This window comes from Bemisia tabaci, chromosome 3 (assembly GCF_918797505.1).
Source record: "Bemisia tabaci chromosome 3, PGI_BMITA_v3".
NCBI lineage: Eukaryota > Metazoa > Arthropoda > Insecta > Hemiptera > Aleyrodidae > Bemisia > Bemisia tabaci.
Window position 1 is genome coordinate 63,329,647 of NC_092795.1, and position 14,972 is coordinate 63,344,618.

A 14,972-nucleotide genomic window follows, 5' to 3' on the forward strand; every position below is an offset into this window, starting at 1 on the left:
CATTGATTCTACAAGCCCCTGAGAGCGAGCAAAGATCAACAAATGACAACCAAAGGTAACTTGGCAACCAGGCGACGAATGTGCAAGAAGAAAAAGGGTAAGAGGACAAAAACAAAAAAAGTCGAAAGCAAAAGTGCGAAAGTGCGAAATTGAAGCTCAATGGCGGAGGAATGTGCTGATAGCTGAAGCCAGTGAATCATCTTTTCTGCAACTGCAACCGTCTGTGAAATAACTACAATGTAATTTAGTTTGAGTGTTTGAGTGACAGTGACTGATTATCTCATAGAGTACAGCAAGCTGGTTTGAGAACTATTATTAAATTAACAATTTTCATTTCACGAAACGGCACCGGCACCGGCCAATGTTTGTGTTGGTGATGTAATGTAAATAACTTGCAGTGATATGATAAGCATCCAGGGAGCAGACTCCATGAATAACAAAGTGATCAACATTGTAAAGATTCTCCCAATATCTTCCCCATCTATCTCAAGTATTATTTAAGGTAATTATTTTTATTAAGAGTTGTTGAAAGTAGAGTTGAAAGGCTATCTAGAATATGACAAAATCCTTAGGCTCAGGCCTCAAATTACGATTTTCAAGTTGGAGAGGCAAAGTTAAAATTTATGCTGAATTCTTCACTTTTCTGAGAGGAAAGTCTTTATTTTCAATGCGCCAACCAACAAAATGTTTGCTAATAACATTCATGGATTTCTGTCAGGTCCTGAAACCCTGGGCAACATCATGAGGAGTCGACCAGCAATTATCTCAAAAATTTCATCATGAGTGCATCAATCAAATTCAGTAGTTAAAAACCTTTTATTCCAATCGATATATTTCCAAGTATTTGTGCATGTTTTTTTCTTGTAAAGTCCTGCGGCCGGATTGTTGAAATTTTAACTGGCTATGTCGGCACGATAAGACAAGACATAGCCCTACATGCGCCGTGTAAAATATCGATTTTCGATTCTTGTCGTGCCGACATAAATTTCAACAATCAGGCTACAGTGGACTGTCCTCAGCATATGCCAAATTTTTCTCAAATATTTCCTCACCCATCGAATGTTACTCAGGATGAATTTCAAGTTTTGATAATTATTTGTTTTCTCGCCACGAACTTGATTAGGAGCTGAAATATTGTAACATTATACCCATCTTATTTTGGCCTTCATACAGTAATTTTATTGTTAAGATCTTAATAAAGAAGATCAGTGCTGAGGCCAAGGCTGTGGCAATTGAAGCAATGGAGTGTCAAATGGAGCAGTTACATCAGATGCCAACAGGAGGGTGCAAAAAACACTTAAAGTAATGGTGAAACAGCGAAATTCAGCGGGAAGAAATTGTTACACATGAGGTAAAAAGTGTTAAAAGGAGAGATTAAAGAGAAAAAGGAAAAGGGGTGAAAAGAGGGAGAATTCAGTGTCAAAGCTAAAATGGGGAAATTACCATAAGCAGTCTCTGTTTGCCAATCTACCCCTATTTAAGGGGAGGAGTGGAGCAGCCTGGGCATTTGCCCAGCCTTTTTAGTTGGGCTGGGAAAACCCCTTGTCTGCCGTTTCCTAAGTGAAAAGCTTGGCATGAAAAACGTAAACTTTAAATCTCATCACTTTTTTGCCCGGCCTTGCAATAACCGGAAATTAGGTATACCCTACTCAGTTTATTCTGCAAGGGGGTGAGCAGACTTCAAGTGCAGTTGCATTTATGGGACACCTAAAACAGTGCGAACATGCCAGGCACAGGAAGACTTGAAAAATTAGCCCTAAGGCACTTCTGAGTGTTGAGAGGCATCACCAAGTCATCTACTTACAAATGGACCATGTTAAACAGAAAGGAACCAAGCCACATCAGCTATTGCCAAATTTAATTTTTTACATGAAAACGGTTGTGCGGATATTCGTGCAAATCTCAGTGAAAATTCTCCATGGTATGAAGCAAATTCCTTAAAATTTTCAAAGAAATCCGAACAAACGTTCTCACGTAAAAAATTTAATTGCCCAATTAGACTTGGCAATAGCTGATGTGGCTTGGTTCCTTTCTGTCCAAATGATGAAAAGGCTGGGAAGGTCCTTTCAAGTGTCTAGAAGAACCATGAACCCCCTCCCGAATGCGCTAATGCGCCCTCAGGTATCATTAGGCACGAAAGACTTTCCTCTCGACTATGATATTTGAAGTATTGTGATTTTTGCAGCATTTTTTGCACGACTCGTTGCTGTGAAACATGGAAAATTCTGACCATTGAGAAGAAAAAGAAAATACTCATAGTGCAAAAATGAAGTGTGTGCCGAAAATTTTATAGAGGATTTCCTAGACCCCCCTCACTGAGGCGCCAACAATATCTTTAACTAAACATCGTGTGGTTAGTAGTTAGTGCATTAATAGTGAGTTATTATCTTTGCTGCAGGGGCTGAAAATTCAAGTCACTGCCTTGGATGTAGTCAGAATGCATGTACTTCCTTCCATTGTGGAGTTGGCGATATTTCACTCATATAGTTTTTATTTATTTTCTCGACGTGATGAACCAACATGCATGCTCTGCTTTTCATTTTTCAAAAAATGAGATTATTTTTTAGTTATAATCAAGATAAAATGACAACTTTATCAGTTAGAAAGTTACAGTATTAGCACAGTACAGATCCAAGAACAGACTCAGGAGTCATACATTTTTTTGTGATTTTTCAATCAATTTTTTTCATTTCTTTTGCTCAGGTTTTTTACAACTATCATGATGGATTTTTACAACCTACCTCATTTCTTAAATGAACCGTAAGTAGAAGAAGAGAGAAGTGACCTTAAATGCAACCCAACATCAAAGATTACTTTATTGTTTTCTTTCCAGCTTTTTTTTAAATGTATTTCTCTGGCTTCCTCGACTGATATGTATATCACTCATGTTTACCATCAAATTCTATCCTTTTTATTTGTTTTGATTGTTTTAGAGTTGCGCACATCTAGTTCTCTGATAAGTGTGATTGGCTGGTTAGGAATATTTACCTACCTAACTCCTACTCTCTGCTGGCAACGAAGCTGTACAGTATTGCCGTGCTTCTATGCAAGATGAAAAGAAAGAATCCTCACCTTTGGTTAGTACTTAACTGTTGATTGTTGAGCCTCTTCCTTCTTTCCTTCAATGGAAAAATTATCAATTTTTCATTGTTTTGCGGCTCTCACCCCTAAAAATTATCAACCAAATTTTATCTTTCTTATTTTGGCTTAGTGCTCTTTTTGAAGGAAACCTGAGTTAGCATCATATTTGTGGAGAAAGTTAATATTTTAGACAAACGCGAGCTCTTCTTCCTGTTTTGTCTCCTAAAAAGGGCAGTTTGTGGTCTCTTGTCGTGTAACCATGGTATTCCCTAAGATGCTCCCCAGTAAGAATTTAAAAGCCATTTCAAGTGTCATTTGATGATATTGAAACTGGTCTTTGCAGTTTATGGTGTAGAACTTTCAATAGGTATGGACAATGGATCAAAATTCCTAAGCATAAAAGCTATATCGACGGTGAAACTACCAAACCACGTATCTCGTTTGCGGTGTTTAAAAATCTCCGCTCACATTTTATTTTTTTGAAGTAGACCAAATCAATATCATTCCTTGAAATTTTCACAGAATTTTCTCCGCACGAAGAGGAAAAATCACGGAAATTTTCAAGACTGGACGTTAAGTAGCTTTTCATTTAAAAAATAAGGTATGACAGGAAGTCGAGATACGTGGTTTGGTAGTTTCACCGTCGATATGTACATTGCATCAAACAAACTTTAGTGAAACATCTTTAAAGCCCGATTTTCAATTTACAGGAAAATGGTACCCAATACATTAAAATGATCCGCATTTCATGGCAAGGACCATAGCTCACACCTAAATGCAGTGAATCATCGTCTATTAGGCACAATAGTTTCAATGATCCTTAGTACTTATCATACTTTTCGTACTTACTTTTTTTTCTTCTAGGTTTCCAGTTCAGTTTATGCAGATATTGTATAGAGAAACAAATTCTTAACCAACAGGCTGATCACTGAATTAATAGACAAAGCAATGGAAAAAAGGGGAAAACCTTTCGGTTAAAACAGAGTCTTACAGACGAGTGGGGAAAATGATACACTAACTTTAGGGTGTCTTGTTGGTTTCTATCAGCTAATCTATACTTACTTCCTTTGTCTGTTCCAACCACCCACCTTCACCAATAGGATCACTCCATTTTCCTTTCGTCTTCTTTGTCTATCAATTTCAATTATCAGCCTGCAGCCACCATTCCGTTTATTCTTTTTATGGAAGCCTGAGTCTACAAAAGAATCTCAGCGATCAAAAACTTAATTTTTATCATGCAGAGAAAGTTACCTTTAATTTCTCAACCCTCCAGCATCAGGAGAAGGGGATGTTCAGTTCACTAAACAAATGTCAAATTTATAAAAATTTCAAATTCAGATCCTGAAAGTTAGTAACCTTGTGTCTTGGTCTGCAATATTGCAGACTTTCCATAATTTTTTTCTTCTTTTTTCCCCTACCTAATCAGGAAACTAAAAAGGTGGTCAAATAGTGCTGAGTCCACACTATTTTGCAGGGAAAGCAAGGCCAGAAAGTTCAAGAATTTCAATTAGAATTAGAGCTACACATTTTTTATTCTAATTGAAATTCTTGAACTTTCTGGCCTTGCTTTCCCTGCAAAATAGTGTGGACTCAGCACTATTTGACCACCTTTTTAGTTTCCTGATTAGGTAGGGGAAAAAAGAAGAAAAAAATTATGGAAAGTCTGCAATATTGCAGACCAAGACACAAGGTTACTAACTTTCAGGATCTGAATTTGAAATTTTTATAAATTTGACATTTGTTTAGTGAATTGAACATCCCCTGCTCCTGATGCTGGAGGGTTGAGAAATTAAAGGTAACTTTCTCTGCATGATAAAAATTAAGTTTTTGATCGCTGAGATTCTTTTGTAGACTCAGGCTTCCATAAAAAGAATAAACGGAATGGTGGCTGCAGGCTGATAATTGAAATTGATAGACAAAGAAGACGAAAGGAAAATGGAGTGATCCTATTGGTGGAGGTGGGTGGTTGGAACAGACAAAGGAAGTAAGTATAGATTAGCTGATAGAAACCAACAAGAGACCCTAAAGTTGGTGTATCATTTTCCCCACTTGTCTGTAAGACTCTGTTTTAACCGAAAGGTTTTCCCCTTTTTTCCATTGCTTTGTCTATCAATTCAGTGATCAGCTTGTTGGTTAGGAATTTGTTTCTCTATACAATATCTGCATTAACTGAACTGGAAACCTAGAAGAAAAGAAAGTAATTGTAATTCTTGAACTTTCTGGCCTTGCTTTCCCTGCAAAATAGTGTGGACCCAGCACTTTTTTACCACCTTGTTATTTACAGTTTAGGCCACATTTTTTAGTGTTTTTTCCTCTTCCTGAAACTAATGAATGTAATTTTAATGTGTTATTATTGTGAATGTAAATTTAATATCTTTGTTGAAAGAATATTATTTGAAAATTTAACACAACCAGGTTACCTTGTTCTTCTTCACAAGATTAAAATACCTAAGCACAAAAATTTTAAAACTCTGCTATCGAGATACTTAATTTCCGCATTTTGCAATTTATATGGTTATTACGTCACATTTCTGTATGCTAATTTTTTTTATTTTTTTCATATTTTTTCAGAACTCAGTTTAAAAGTGGATGTTTTAAAGAAATTCTATGGACCTCATTGTTGGTTTTTGCATGTAAGTTTTTGAAAATACTGTTTTGTTCACCCTCTTTTCTATTATGCACCAAAATCAAACAACTCTGTAACCATGGCTGATTTCCGAATAAAACGATTGACTAATTTATTTTATGATGTGGTGAAAGGCAAAAAAACAGTCAACTCTAACAATGCAAACCTCTTCTTAGAAGCCGTCACTCATCAGTCAGGAGCAGTTCAAATCCTCTCCCGCATAGTTGCTAGCGAGCATGCTCTTCAGGGTTTGCTGCTCGCTTTTAGCTCAGATACGTCTCTGGAATTTTTGAATGGTCCCCTGACCTCTTTTTTAATGTACATCAAGGACCCAGAACTGCAGACTCTCTGTGGGGGTGCTGTTGTACGGAAACTTGTGGGAAAGCTAATGGAAGCTCCATTGACTTTCAAAAGTTTTGTCAAAGAAGCTAAAAGTCAAACTTTAAATGAAAAAGCTCTCTGTGCATTCGCATGGCTATTACTACAACTGCTTACACTGCCAACAGTTGAAGCAATCAGTTATCTGCCTGTTGCTGAGGATCCAGCCATTCAGAGAGCTTTAATAAACTCGACTGGGACATCTTCATATGAAACCAGAACCCTCGGTCAACGAATTATCAAAATTGCGAACACATTAGCTGGAAGTTCGACCTCCAAGAATGTATCACTTGGACAACAAGGTCCTGGTGGCAGACACGATAATGACTTTGCTGAGATTCACAACATTTCCATCTATCCAACATCTGACGAGTTGAGGACAAAATCTCCATTCTTACCCAGGGCATGTGATGTGCAACAAAGAGCACAGGAATCCGATGGCCTGGCCAATCATATCGATTGGCAGTTTCGACTTTTAAGAGAAGATATGTTACGTGATTTGCGTGAGGAGCTTGCGATGTGGGGACAGCCCAAAAAACGTAGGAGACTTTTGGTAATTGAAAACCTGTCTATGGCTGGTATTCAATGTGATCAACGTACCTTTTGGTCGCTGATGCTCCGCTGTCGAGATGAACTGCCACCATTTAAAGATCTAAAACCAAATGAGCGTAAGCAGTTTCTCAAAGATAATCCTAAATTTTTAAGGAATGGCTTCCTGGCGTGCTTATTTGTCGGGAACGATTTTATTACACTGGGCACGCTAGTACGCGATGAAAATTTACTAACCCAACTTCCAACGGTACTTTGCATCCAACTTCCACCCAGTGGTATAGAAAAAGTCTTGCTGCAACTCAAAGAAGCCAGCTCAGGTATCCGTCTTCTACAGGTTGACACGGCAATTTTTTCTTATGAACCAATTTTAACACAGTTGAAAGAAATGCGAGAACTTTCGCTGGGTCAAGAAATTGTTGCGTGGAAAGTTGGGGATCCAGTCCCACCACCAGATTACAATCTTAGTGAGGAGTTGTTAGACTTGATGGAACATCTTTATATTGATTGTTCCCATGACTTGCAGTCTTATCTAAGACTGCAAAATTCCACCAAGCTGGATCAAGCGCAGGCAGAATGTTTCCTAACAGCCCTTCAACAGAAAGTGACGGTCATACAAGGACCTCCTGGAACTGGTAAATCTTTCATTGGATCTTTAATTGGTAAAGCAATATACCAATGGAGTACTGAAAAGATATTAATTGTTTGTTATACTCATCATGCTTTGGACGAGTTCGTCAAAGACCTTTTAAACTTAGGTATCCCTGACCAGGAAATCGTTCGTCTTGGTTCAGTCCACAAAGCAAAACAACAAACCAAGTCCCTAGCTTTGAAAGAGCTGCGTCAAACCATGAAACTAACTCGTGAACAGTATAACATGGTAAGTGCCAAAAAATTGGATGTAACGAAGTATGGTAATGACCTCTATAGAGCCTTTGGAGAATTCGCCCAGTTCAACCCCAATCATCGAGACCTACTGGGATTTTTAGAATTTGCGGATGAAGACCTCCCATTTTTTAGTGCCTTTAAAGTGCCTGAAGATGAAGATGGCTACACCTTTGTCACAAGATCTGGGGATAAAGTCAACGATTTGTACTTGGTTCAGCGTTGGGCTAATGGCCAAGATGCTGGTATTTTCAGAGATAAAATACCACGCTACTGTCGTGAAGTCTGGAGCTTACCAAACGATGTACGCTTTCAAAAGTGCCGGCAATGGTACCAGGAGCTGGCTAAAGAACGAGCAAAACAGGTACGAGAAACTGGCAACTTATATAATGACAGTATTGGAGAGGTGGATAAAATCCTTTTGGAAAAAGATCTTGCGGTAATTCGTAGTAAAAGAATTATCGCATGTACCACAACTGCAGCTGCAAAATACAGTGAGGCCATCCAATGTATCTCACCAGGAGTTCTCCTTGTTGAAGAAGCAGGAGAAATACTGGAAAGTCACGTACTAACCGCTCTCGGTCCAAGCACCAAACATCTCATTCTTATTGGTGATCATAAACAACTGCGACCGAAAGTTAGTTACGAGCTAAGTGTCGAAAGAGGCCTAGGTTACGATTTAAACCGATCATTGTTTGAAAGACTCATTTTGAAAGGGTTTCCACACCATACTTTGTATGCTCAACATCGTATGAGACCGGAAATCTCAGCTTTTGTTAGAGAAATGACGTATCCAGAACTGAAAGATGCGCAAGATACTGAGGGAAGGCCAAACCTTCGTGGGTTTACTGATAATATAATCTTTGTGAACCACAGTGAATTAGAGACAGAATTAACTGGATTCCGAGAATTGTGTGATTCCACAGCAACGTCTTCAAAACAAAATCAGTTTGAGGCCAACATGACCCTCAAGTGTGTGAGATACCTCGGCCAGCAAGGCTACAGGTCTGATGAAATTGTAGTTTTGACACCCTACCTAGGTCAGCTTAGGCTACTGTATGATGTTCTAAAAGCCTTTAATGATCCTGTTTTGAATGATCTTGACTCACATGACTTAGTTCGTGCAGGTCTAATGCCAGATGCATCTGCTCAGATTAGCAAACCCGGACTGCGGATTTCGACCATCGACAACTTCCAGGGAGAAGAAGCGAAAATCATTGTTGCATCCCTTACAAGAAGCAATGCAAGCAATGATATAGGTTTTATGTATGCACCAGAGCGTCTCAATGTCCTTATCTCCAGGGCAAGGGATGCTTTGATTTTAATAGGCAATGCTGAGCATTTCATGGGCTCTCGTAAAGGCGGTGATCTATGGACAAGGTTCATTGGAATGTTAAAAGCTGGCAATCATGTTTTCGATGGCTTCCCAGTTCGTTGTGAGCGGCATCCTGATCGCAGCACCCTTCTGAAGAAACCAATTGACTTTGACCTGGAATGTCCAGATGGAGGCTGTAAAGAGCCGTGCGACAAGACCCTAAATTGCGGTATTCATAAATGTCCAGACAAGTGCCACTTACTGCATGACCATTCGAAAATCAAGTGTATGGCAAATGTGACTTCCAAGTGTCCCAAAGGACATGTCAACAAGCGAAGATGTCATGCCAAGAACCCTGATGTTTGCAAGAAGTGTGAAATTGAAGAAAAGAAGGCACGCAAAGCAGCCGATCAAAAGGTGAAGGAACAAGAAGAAGAAGTAAAGCATTTATTGAAGATGGCTGATCTTGATCTTGAGATCCAACGGATAAAAGATGAAGCTGCTCTAAAGGAGGCTGAAAAACAAAGGGAAGCTGCATTAAGACAGAAACAAAAAGAGCTTCAATTGGCGAAAGAAATGGCTCAAAAAAAATTAGCCTCAGACATCAATCAAATACCCAGCACCCCAGCACCAGTAAATCAATCAGTTGTAGCACCATTGGCCCCAGTTGCTGCAGGTACTGGTCAGCCGCAGCCTAAATTGAAACCAGGACCTTTAAGTGGAGCGGAAGCAGATTGGGAAAAACAGAAAAAACTCGAAGGTGCCTCTAATGATGCCATCGATGCTCTGATGAAATTGACTGGACTTGAGGCAGTGAAGGAAAAGATGCTAGATATCAAAACAAAGATAGAGACAGCTGCGCTGCAAGGCACAGATGTTAAAAAAGAGAGGTTTAGCGTGACAATGCTTGGTAATCCTGGCACTGGTAAAACAACTGTCGCTAGGATATATGGTCAATTTCTCGCCTCGGTCAATGCCATTCCTGGTGCAGAGTTTGTGGAAATCACCGGCGCAAGCCTTGCAAATGATGGTGTCGCCGGGGCAAAAAAGAAAATACAGGAGCTCGTGAAAGCTGGAGGAGGAGTATTTTTCTTGGATGAAGCGTATCAACTTGCAAGTGGTAACAACTACGGTGGTGCAGCCGTTTTAGATTACCTTCTTGCAGAGATTGAAGAGCAGCGTGGAACTATTGTTTTTATTCTTGCTGGATACAAAAAAGAGATGGAAAAATTCTTCGAACATAACCCAGGCTTTGCGAGCCGAGTACCTCACCAACTCGATTTCGCAGATTATTCTGATGAAGATCTCTTAAAGATGCTGGGAAAAATGATAGAAACCAAATATAATGGTCGAGCAAAGTTAGAAGGAGGTCTTGATGGACTTTATGCCAGAATTTTGATAAAACGCCAAGGTAGACAAAGAGGATCAAGGAATTATGGGAATGCAAGAGATCTCGAAAATACATGGGCCCGCGTAACAGAGAGACAGGCTGCTCGATTTAGGAAAGAACGAAGAGAGGGTGCAAACTTCGATCCCCTTTTGTTTACAAAGGCTGACATCATTGGGCCAGAGCCTTCAGATGCCGTGAAAAATTCAGCTGCCTGGCGGAAACTTCAAGAACTAATCGGGTTAGAATCGGTGAAAAGAGCGGTTGCCGTTTTCGTCAAACGAATCGAAGTTAATTATGCCCGAGAATTGGCGGAGGAGGAACCTCTACAGGTGAGTCTTAATCGATTGTTTCTCGGATCTCCTGGTACAGGAAAGACAACAGTAGCCAAACTTTATGGTGCAATCCTAGCCGACCTAGGCTTGCTGTCGAAAGGGGAGGTAGTGTGCAAGGGTCCAGCAGACTTTGTTGGTGCTGTGCTAGGAGAGTCTGAAAAAAACACTAAGGCTATCCTTGCAGCCTCTACAGGTAAAGTTCTCTTGATCGACGAGGCGTATGGACTGTCACCTGTTACTGGAAATATCGGTTCTAGCGGTGGTGGTGACATCTACAAGACAGCGGTCATCGACACGATTGTCGCTGAAGTCCAAAGCACACCTGGAGAAGATAGGTGTGTATTACTTCTGGGGTACACTGATCTTATGAAAGATATGCTTAAAAACGCCAATCCAGGTTTGAAGCGGCGGTTCCCCTTGGAGTCAGCATTTGTATTCGAAGATTATGACGATGAGGCGCTCCGCAAGATTTTGGAGCAGAAACTAAAAGCTCAAGGTCTAAAAGCAACTGATAAAGCCAAAGATGTTGCCATAAATTTACTTTCACGTCTTCGAGATCAACCCAATTTTGGGAATGCAGGAGAGGTAGAGAACCTCCTCTCTAGAGCCAAAGATAATTGGCAAAAAAGACAAATGGATAAAGATATTACTGATTCCGTCATCTTTGAACCGGAGGACTTCGACGAGAAACACGACAGGGCTCAAAAATCAGACTTAAGTGTCAAAGAATTATTTTCGGACATTGTTGGCCTTGAACAGCTGAAGGATAAACTAGAGGGTTATCAAAAGATGACCGTGAATCTGAAAAGGAGAAAGAAGGAACCGCGAATGTTCATCCCCTATAACTATGTATTCAAAGGACCGCCTGGAACAGGTAAAACAACAGTCGCTAGGCGGATTGCTCAGTTTTATTATAATATTGGCATCCTACCCACAAATGAGTACACAGATTGTTCAGCAGCTGATCTCGTTGCTGCTTATGTTGGTCAGACTGCCCTCAAAACAAAGGAGACGCTAAGGTCAGCGTTAGGGAAAGTGTTGTTCATTGATGAGGCATATCGTTTAGCAGATGATCATTTTGGGAAAGAAGCTATCAATGAGATTGTTGACTGCCTGACTAAACCAGACTTTATTGGTAGGATAGTTGTAATTTTGGCCGGTTACACAGATGATATGAACCAGTTTCTGAAGGTCAATCCGGGACTTGCGTCAAGATTCCCAGAAGAAGTTTTCTTTGAAAGCATGCAACCCAAGCAGTGCATTGAATTACTACACAGTCAATTATTAAAATCTGATCTCGAAGTAGAAACTGATATCTACACTCCAAATGTTCCAGGATATCGTCGGATTTCCGAACGCTTCTCAGAATTAAGGAAGCTTCCATCATGGGGCAATGGACGCGATGTTATTACATTAGCCAAAAAGATTGTTGGCACAGCCTTTAGAAATGCCGATCCCTCAATTGCTACAATAAAAGTAACTTCGGCAGAAGTCCTGCAGGCTCTAAATGCAATGCTGGTCGAACAAACGGCGCGCTCTATGCCAAATACTTCAGTCCGCAATATTCAGAATAAACCGTTTAATCTCCCTGTTCAGTCGCAAAATAATACGTTCGCACCGCCCAAAATCACCACCTCGTCTAGTGTGAAAACTGCTTGTCCTACAGCTTGCCCACCTCCTGAGCCTGAAGAAGAAGTCAGCTTGGTAAAGGCAAAGAAACAATCTGACGGTCGTGACCCTGGAGTATCAGACGCAGTCTGGCAGCAGCTTCAACTCGACATGCAAGCGCAAAAGAAACGGGAAGAACAAGCGCAAGCTGAAATCCAGCAACAGGAAAAAATGTTGCAGGAGGCACAACAGAAGTTGAAGGAAGCCTTGGAGCAATTCAAACTTGAAGCAGAAAAAGTCGCAGAAAAGGTAAGAGGTGAAGAGGAAGCTCGACGTTTGCAAGAGCTGGAGAAAGCCAGAATCCGCGCAATCGAACTTAAACGAGCTCAAGAGGAAGAAGAACGTCGGTTACAAGCTCTGCGAGAGGCACAGCAGCGTGAACGCCAACGAGAGCAAGAAGCACAGAAGAAACTGAGACAAATGGGTGTTTGCCCCGTAGGATATCGATGGATCAAACAATCCAGTGGATACAGGTGTGCTGGAGGATCTCACTTTGTATCGGATCAACAGTTGGGTTTTTAATACCTTAGAGAGGCTAGAAGATGTGTAAAGTTGTATTTTGTAAATATTTCCATAGACCTAAGTTACTTATTGTACTTTACATGAGGATTAAGCTATGACACCTTTCTAAAATAAAAAGTCTTAAGTATGTTATAATTTTTGGTTTAATTGCCATTCTGAGAAAATGCTGAGAAATGCTGTACATTAATGAGGTTTTCCATGAAATCATCCGAAGTATTACGCCAGAATACTGACCTTGATTTACTCAATATATTTGAAAAATGCAGTTACTTGATGTTGGTGCCTTACTCTTAAATGTCTAATTCGTGTTTCTAATATTACATAGACTATATAAAAAGATGAAAGATTAGACTTTGTCTTTAAAATTTTGAAAATATTGTAAAGAGATACTTTGCCTGAAGTCTCATTTATATTCAGGATTATTCGTGATTTTTTATAGAATTAGTGATGATTGTGCTCACATCTGAGATTATTTTGTTAGATTAAGTTTTTACATAGGTATGTGTTTCTGACATCTGGAGGTGCTCATGTTTTTGTTTTCCTGGTTAAAGTTGTCCATGATAAAACCAGCCTTAATATTTGCCCTTTTTCTTTTGTTCCTTTTCTTTCTCTTATGGATGTAAAGAAATTAAAGTTTTTACCCAACAAAATGTCATTAAGACACAATAAATGTTGAATCTTCACTAGCTGTAATGAAGGCCACATTTTGTCTAGCTTTTTGTAATGGTCTGGCAGCCTAAACCTGAAATGTACTTTTGAAAGTTCTTACTCAACTCCCATTCAGTAAAAATAAAATTTTTCTGGATGGATAGCTATTAAATACTATTTGCCAACAAGATTTTTGGAGGCATGGGCATGTATGTTGAAAAATTATTCAAAGAATCATCCTTAAGAAAACATAATCCATCCATCTCCTATATCCTGTATTCAAGCTTTTGTGCTCAGAACCAATTCCTTTGTCTCGACCATTTTGTGACTGATAAAAAATTGCTTAGAAATGTTATGCATCATGAATGCGTTGCAGATTTTTTTATTGCATCAAGTATAATTTGCATTTTTTCATTGCCATGTTGTTGTTGTTGGTTTTTTTTTTTTTCAGTCAAGAAATCTTAATGGATTCGTATTTCCATTCTGTGTGTCTTTTTTGTGACCAGGTTCATGTTATGACTGAAATACTGAAAAACTGTTAGAAATGTGCATCATGATTGTGCCACACAGCTATTTTACTTAATTATCATTTTTGTCATTTCATCGATATGCTTTTTCAGTATTTAAATGGTAATGCTATATTTGAAAGGCTTTTTGTTATTGCTATACAAAAAAAAAAGTTGTTGAAAACTAGTCACTAGAATGCAATTTGACAATTGATTCATAGTATCAACTTTTTTTTTCACAAATAAATGAGCTGAAATTGTTCATAATTTCTCCTTAAGAAGTTAATTTTTGACCTTTTTTTAAGCTGGTACGTAATTTACCTTGTGAAACTTAGAAGCTTTATACTCAGTAAACCTATCTTAAGCAAGTAATTCTGTTTGTTGAAGAGTTGTCAGTTAGCAAGGTTTTATTTTTTAACCGATGGAAAGAGTTGTATTTTAAATTTTTCGGGAGGTGATGAAATGTATATTTTACAAGTGAAAATTGTATATTTTATTTAAAAGTTACCTCATCTTAGTCCTCAAAATTTTTTCTTTGTTTTTCATCACTCAACATTTACCATATATCAGACCGTAAGTTTGTTTTGTGATTTTTCATCCCTTGTTATTGCTTCCCTAAGTTTCACCTATTCTTTCTTTTTAGTTTTTTTTAAATGTTAATTTCCTTCTTTATATTTGATTTGTTAATTTTTGACTTAAGTATTTCATACATCCGAAGCCACTCTAAAGTTCCAGTTATGCTTACTCTTCCTCTCGTTCATAGAATTATTTTTACACATTAAAAATGTGTTTGGTACTGCGCCTGTTCTGCATTTATGTGTTTTCGTTAAAGTTGTCATTTAAAGTGTATTTATCTCTGAATTTATAATCTGGAAGACAAAAGTTCCGAGAACAAAAAATTCAGGCAAAACGTACCATCTTCTTCATTGGCTCTGATCTAGAAAGAATTGTGTGGTACTTATAAATTACGTAATCCTTGTATTTTTTTATTGTACCACATTTGCATTAATATTTGAAATTGTAACATTCTTCATATTTTGCCTTTTAAAATAAATACCGCTTTTAAGTTTCA

The 14,972-nt window shown here is 38.7% G+C and overlaps 1 protein-coding gene across 2 annotated transcripts; it reads left to right on the forward strand.

Moving 5' to 3' along the window:
* The first annotated feature begins 103 nt into the window (after positions 1 to 103).
* On the forward strand, positions 104 to 14,972 carry LOC109039891 (uncharacterized). 2 transcript variants are annotated; one of them, XM_072299004.1, is made up of 4 exons: positions 104 to 502; positions 2,186 to 2,353; positions 2,934 to 3,077; positions 5,653 to 14,972. In XM_072299004.1, the coding sequence occupies exon 4, from the start codon at positions 5,787 to 5,789 to the stop codon at positions 12,744 to 12,746; it is 6,960 nt and encodes a 2,319-aa protein (XP_072155105.1). In that variant the 5' UTR covers positions 104 to 502; positions 2,186 to 2,353; positions 2,934 to 3,077; positions 5,653 to 5,786; the 3' UTR covers positions 12,747 to 14,972. The 2 variants fall into 2 exon arrangements, with proteins under 2 accessions (XP_072155105.1, XP_018911146.2); XM_019055601.2 differs by lacking the exon at positions 2,186 to 2,353.

Coding starts and splice junctions, on each gene's coding strand:
- LOC109039891 (XM_072299004.1), top strand. CDS start 5,787: ATGGCTGATTTCCGAATAAAACGATTGACTAATTTATTTTATGATGTG.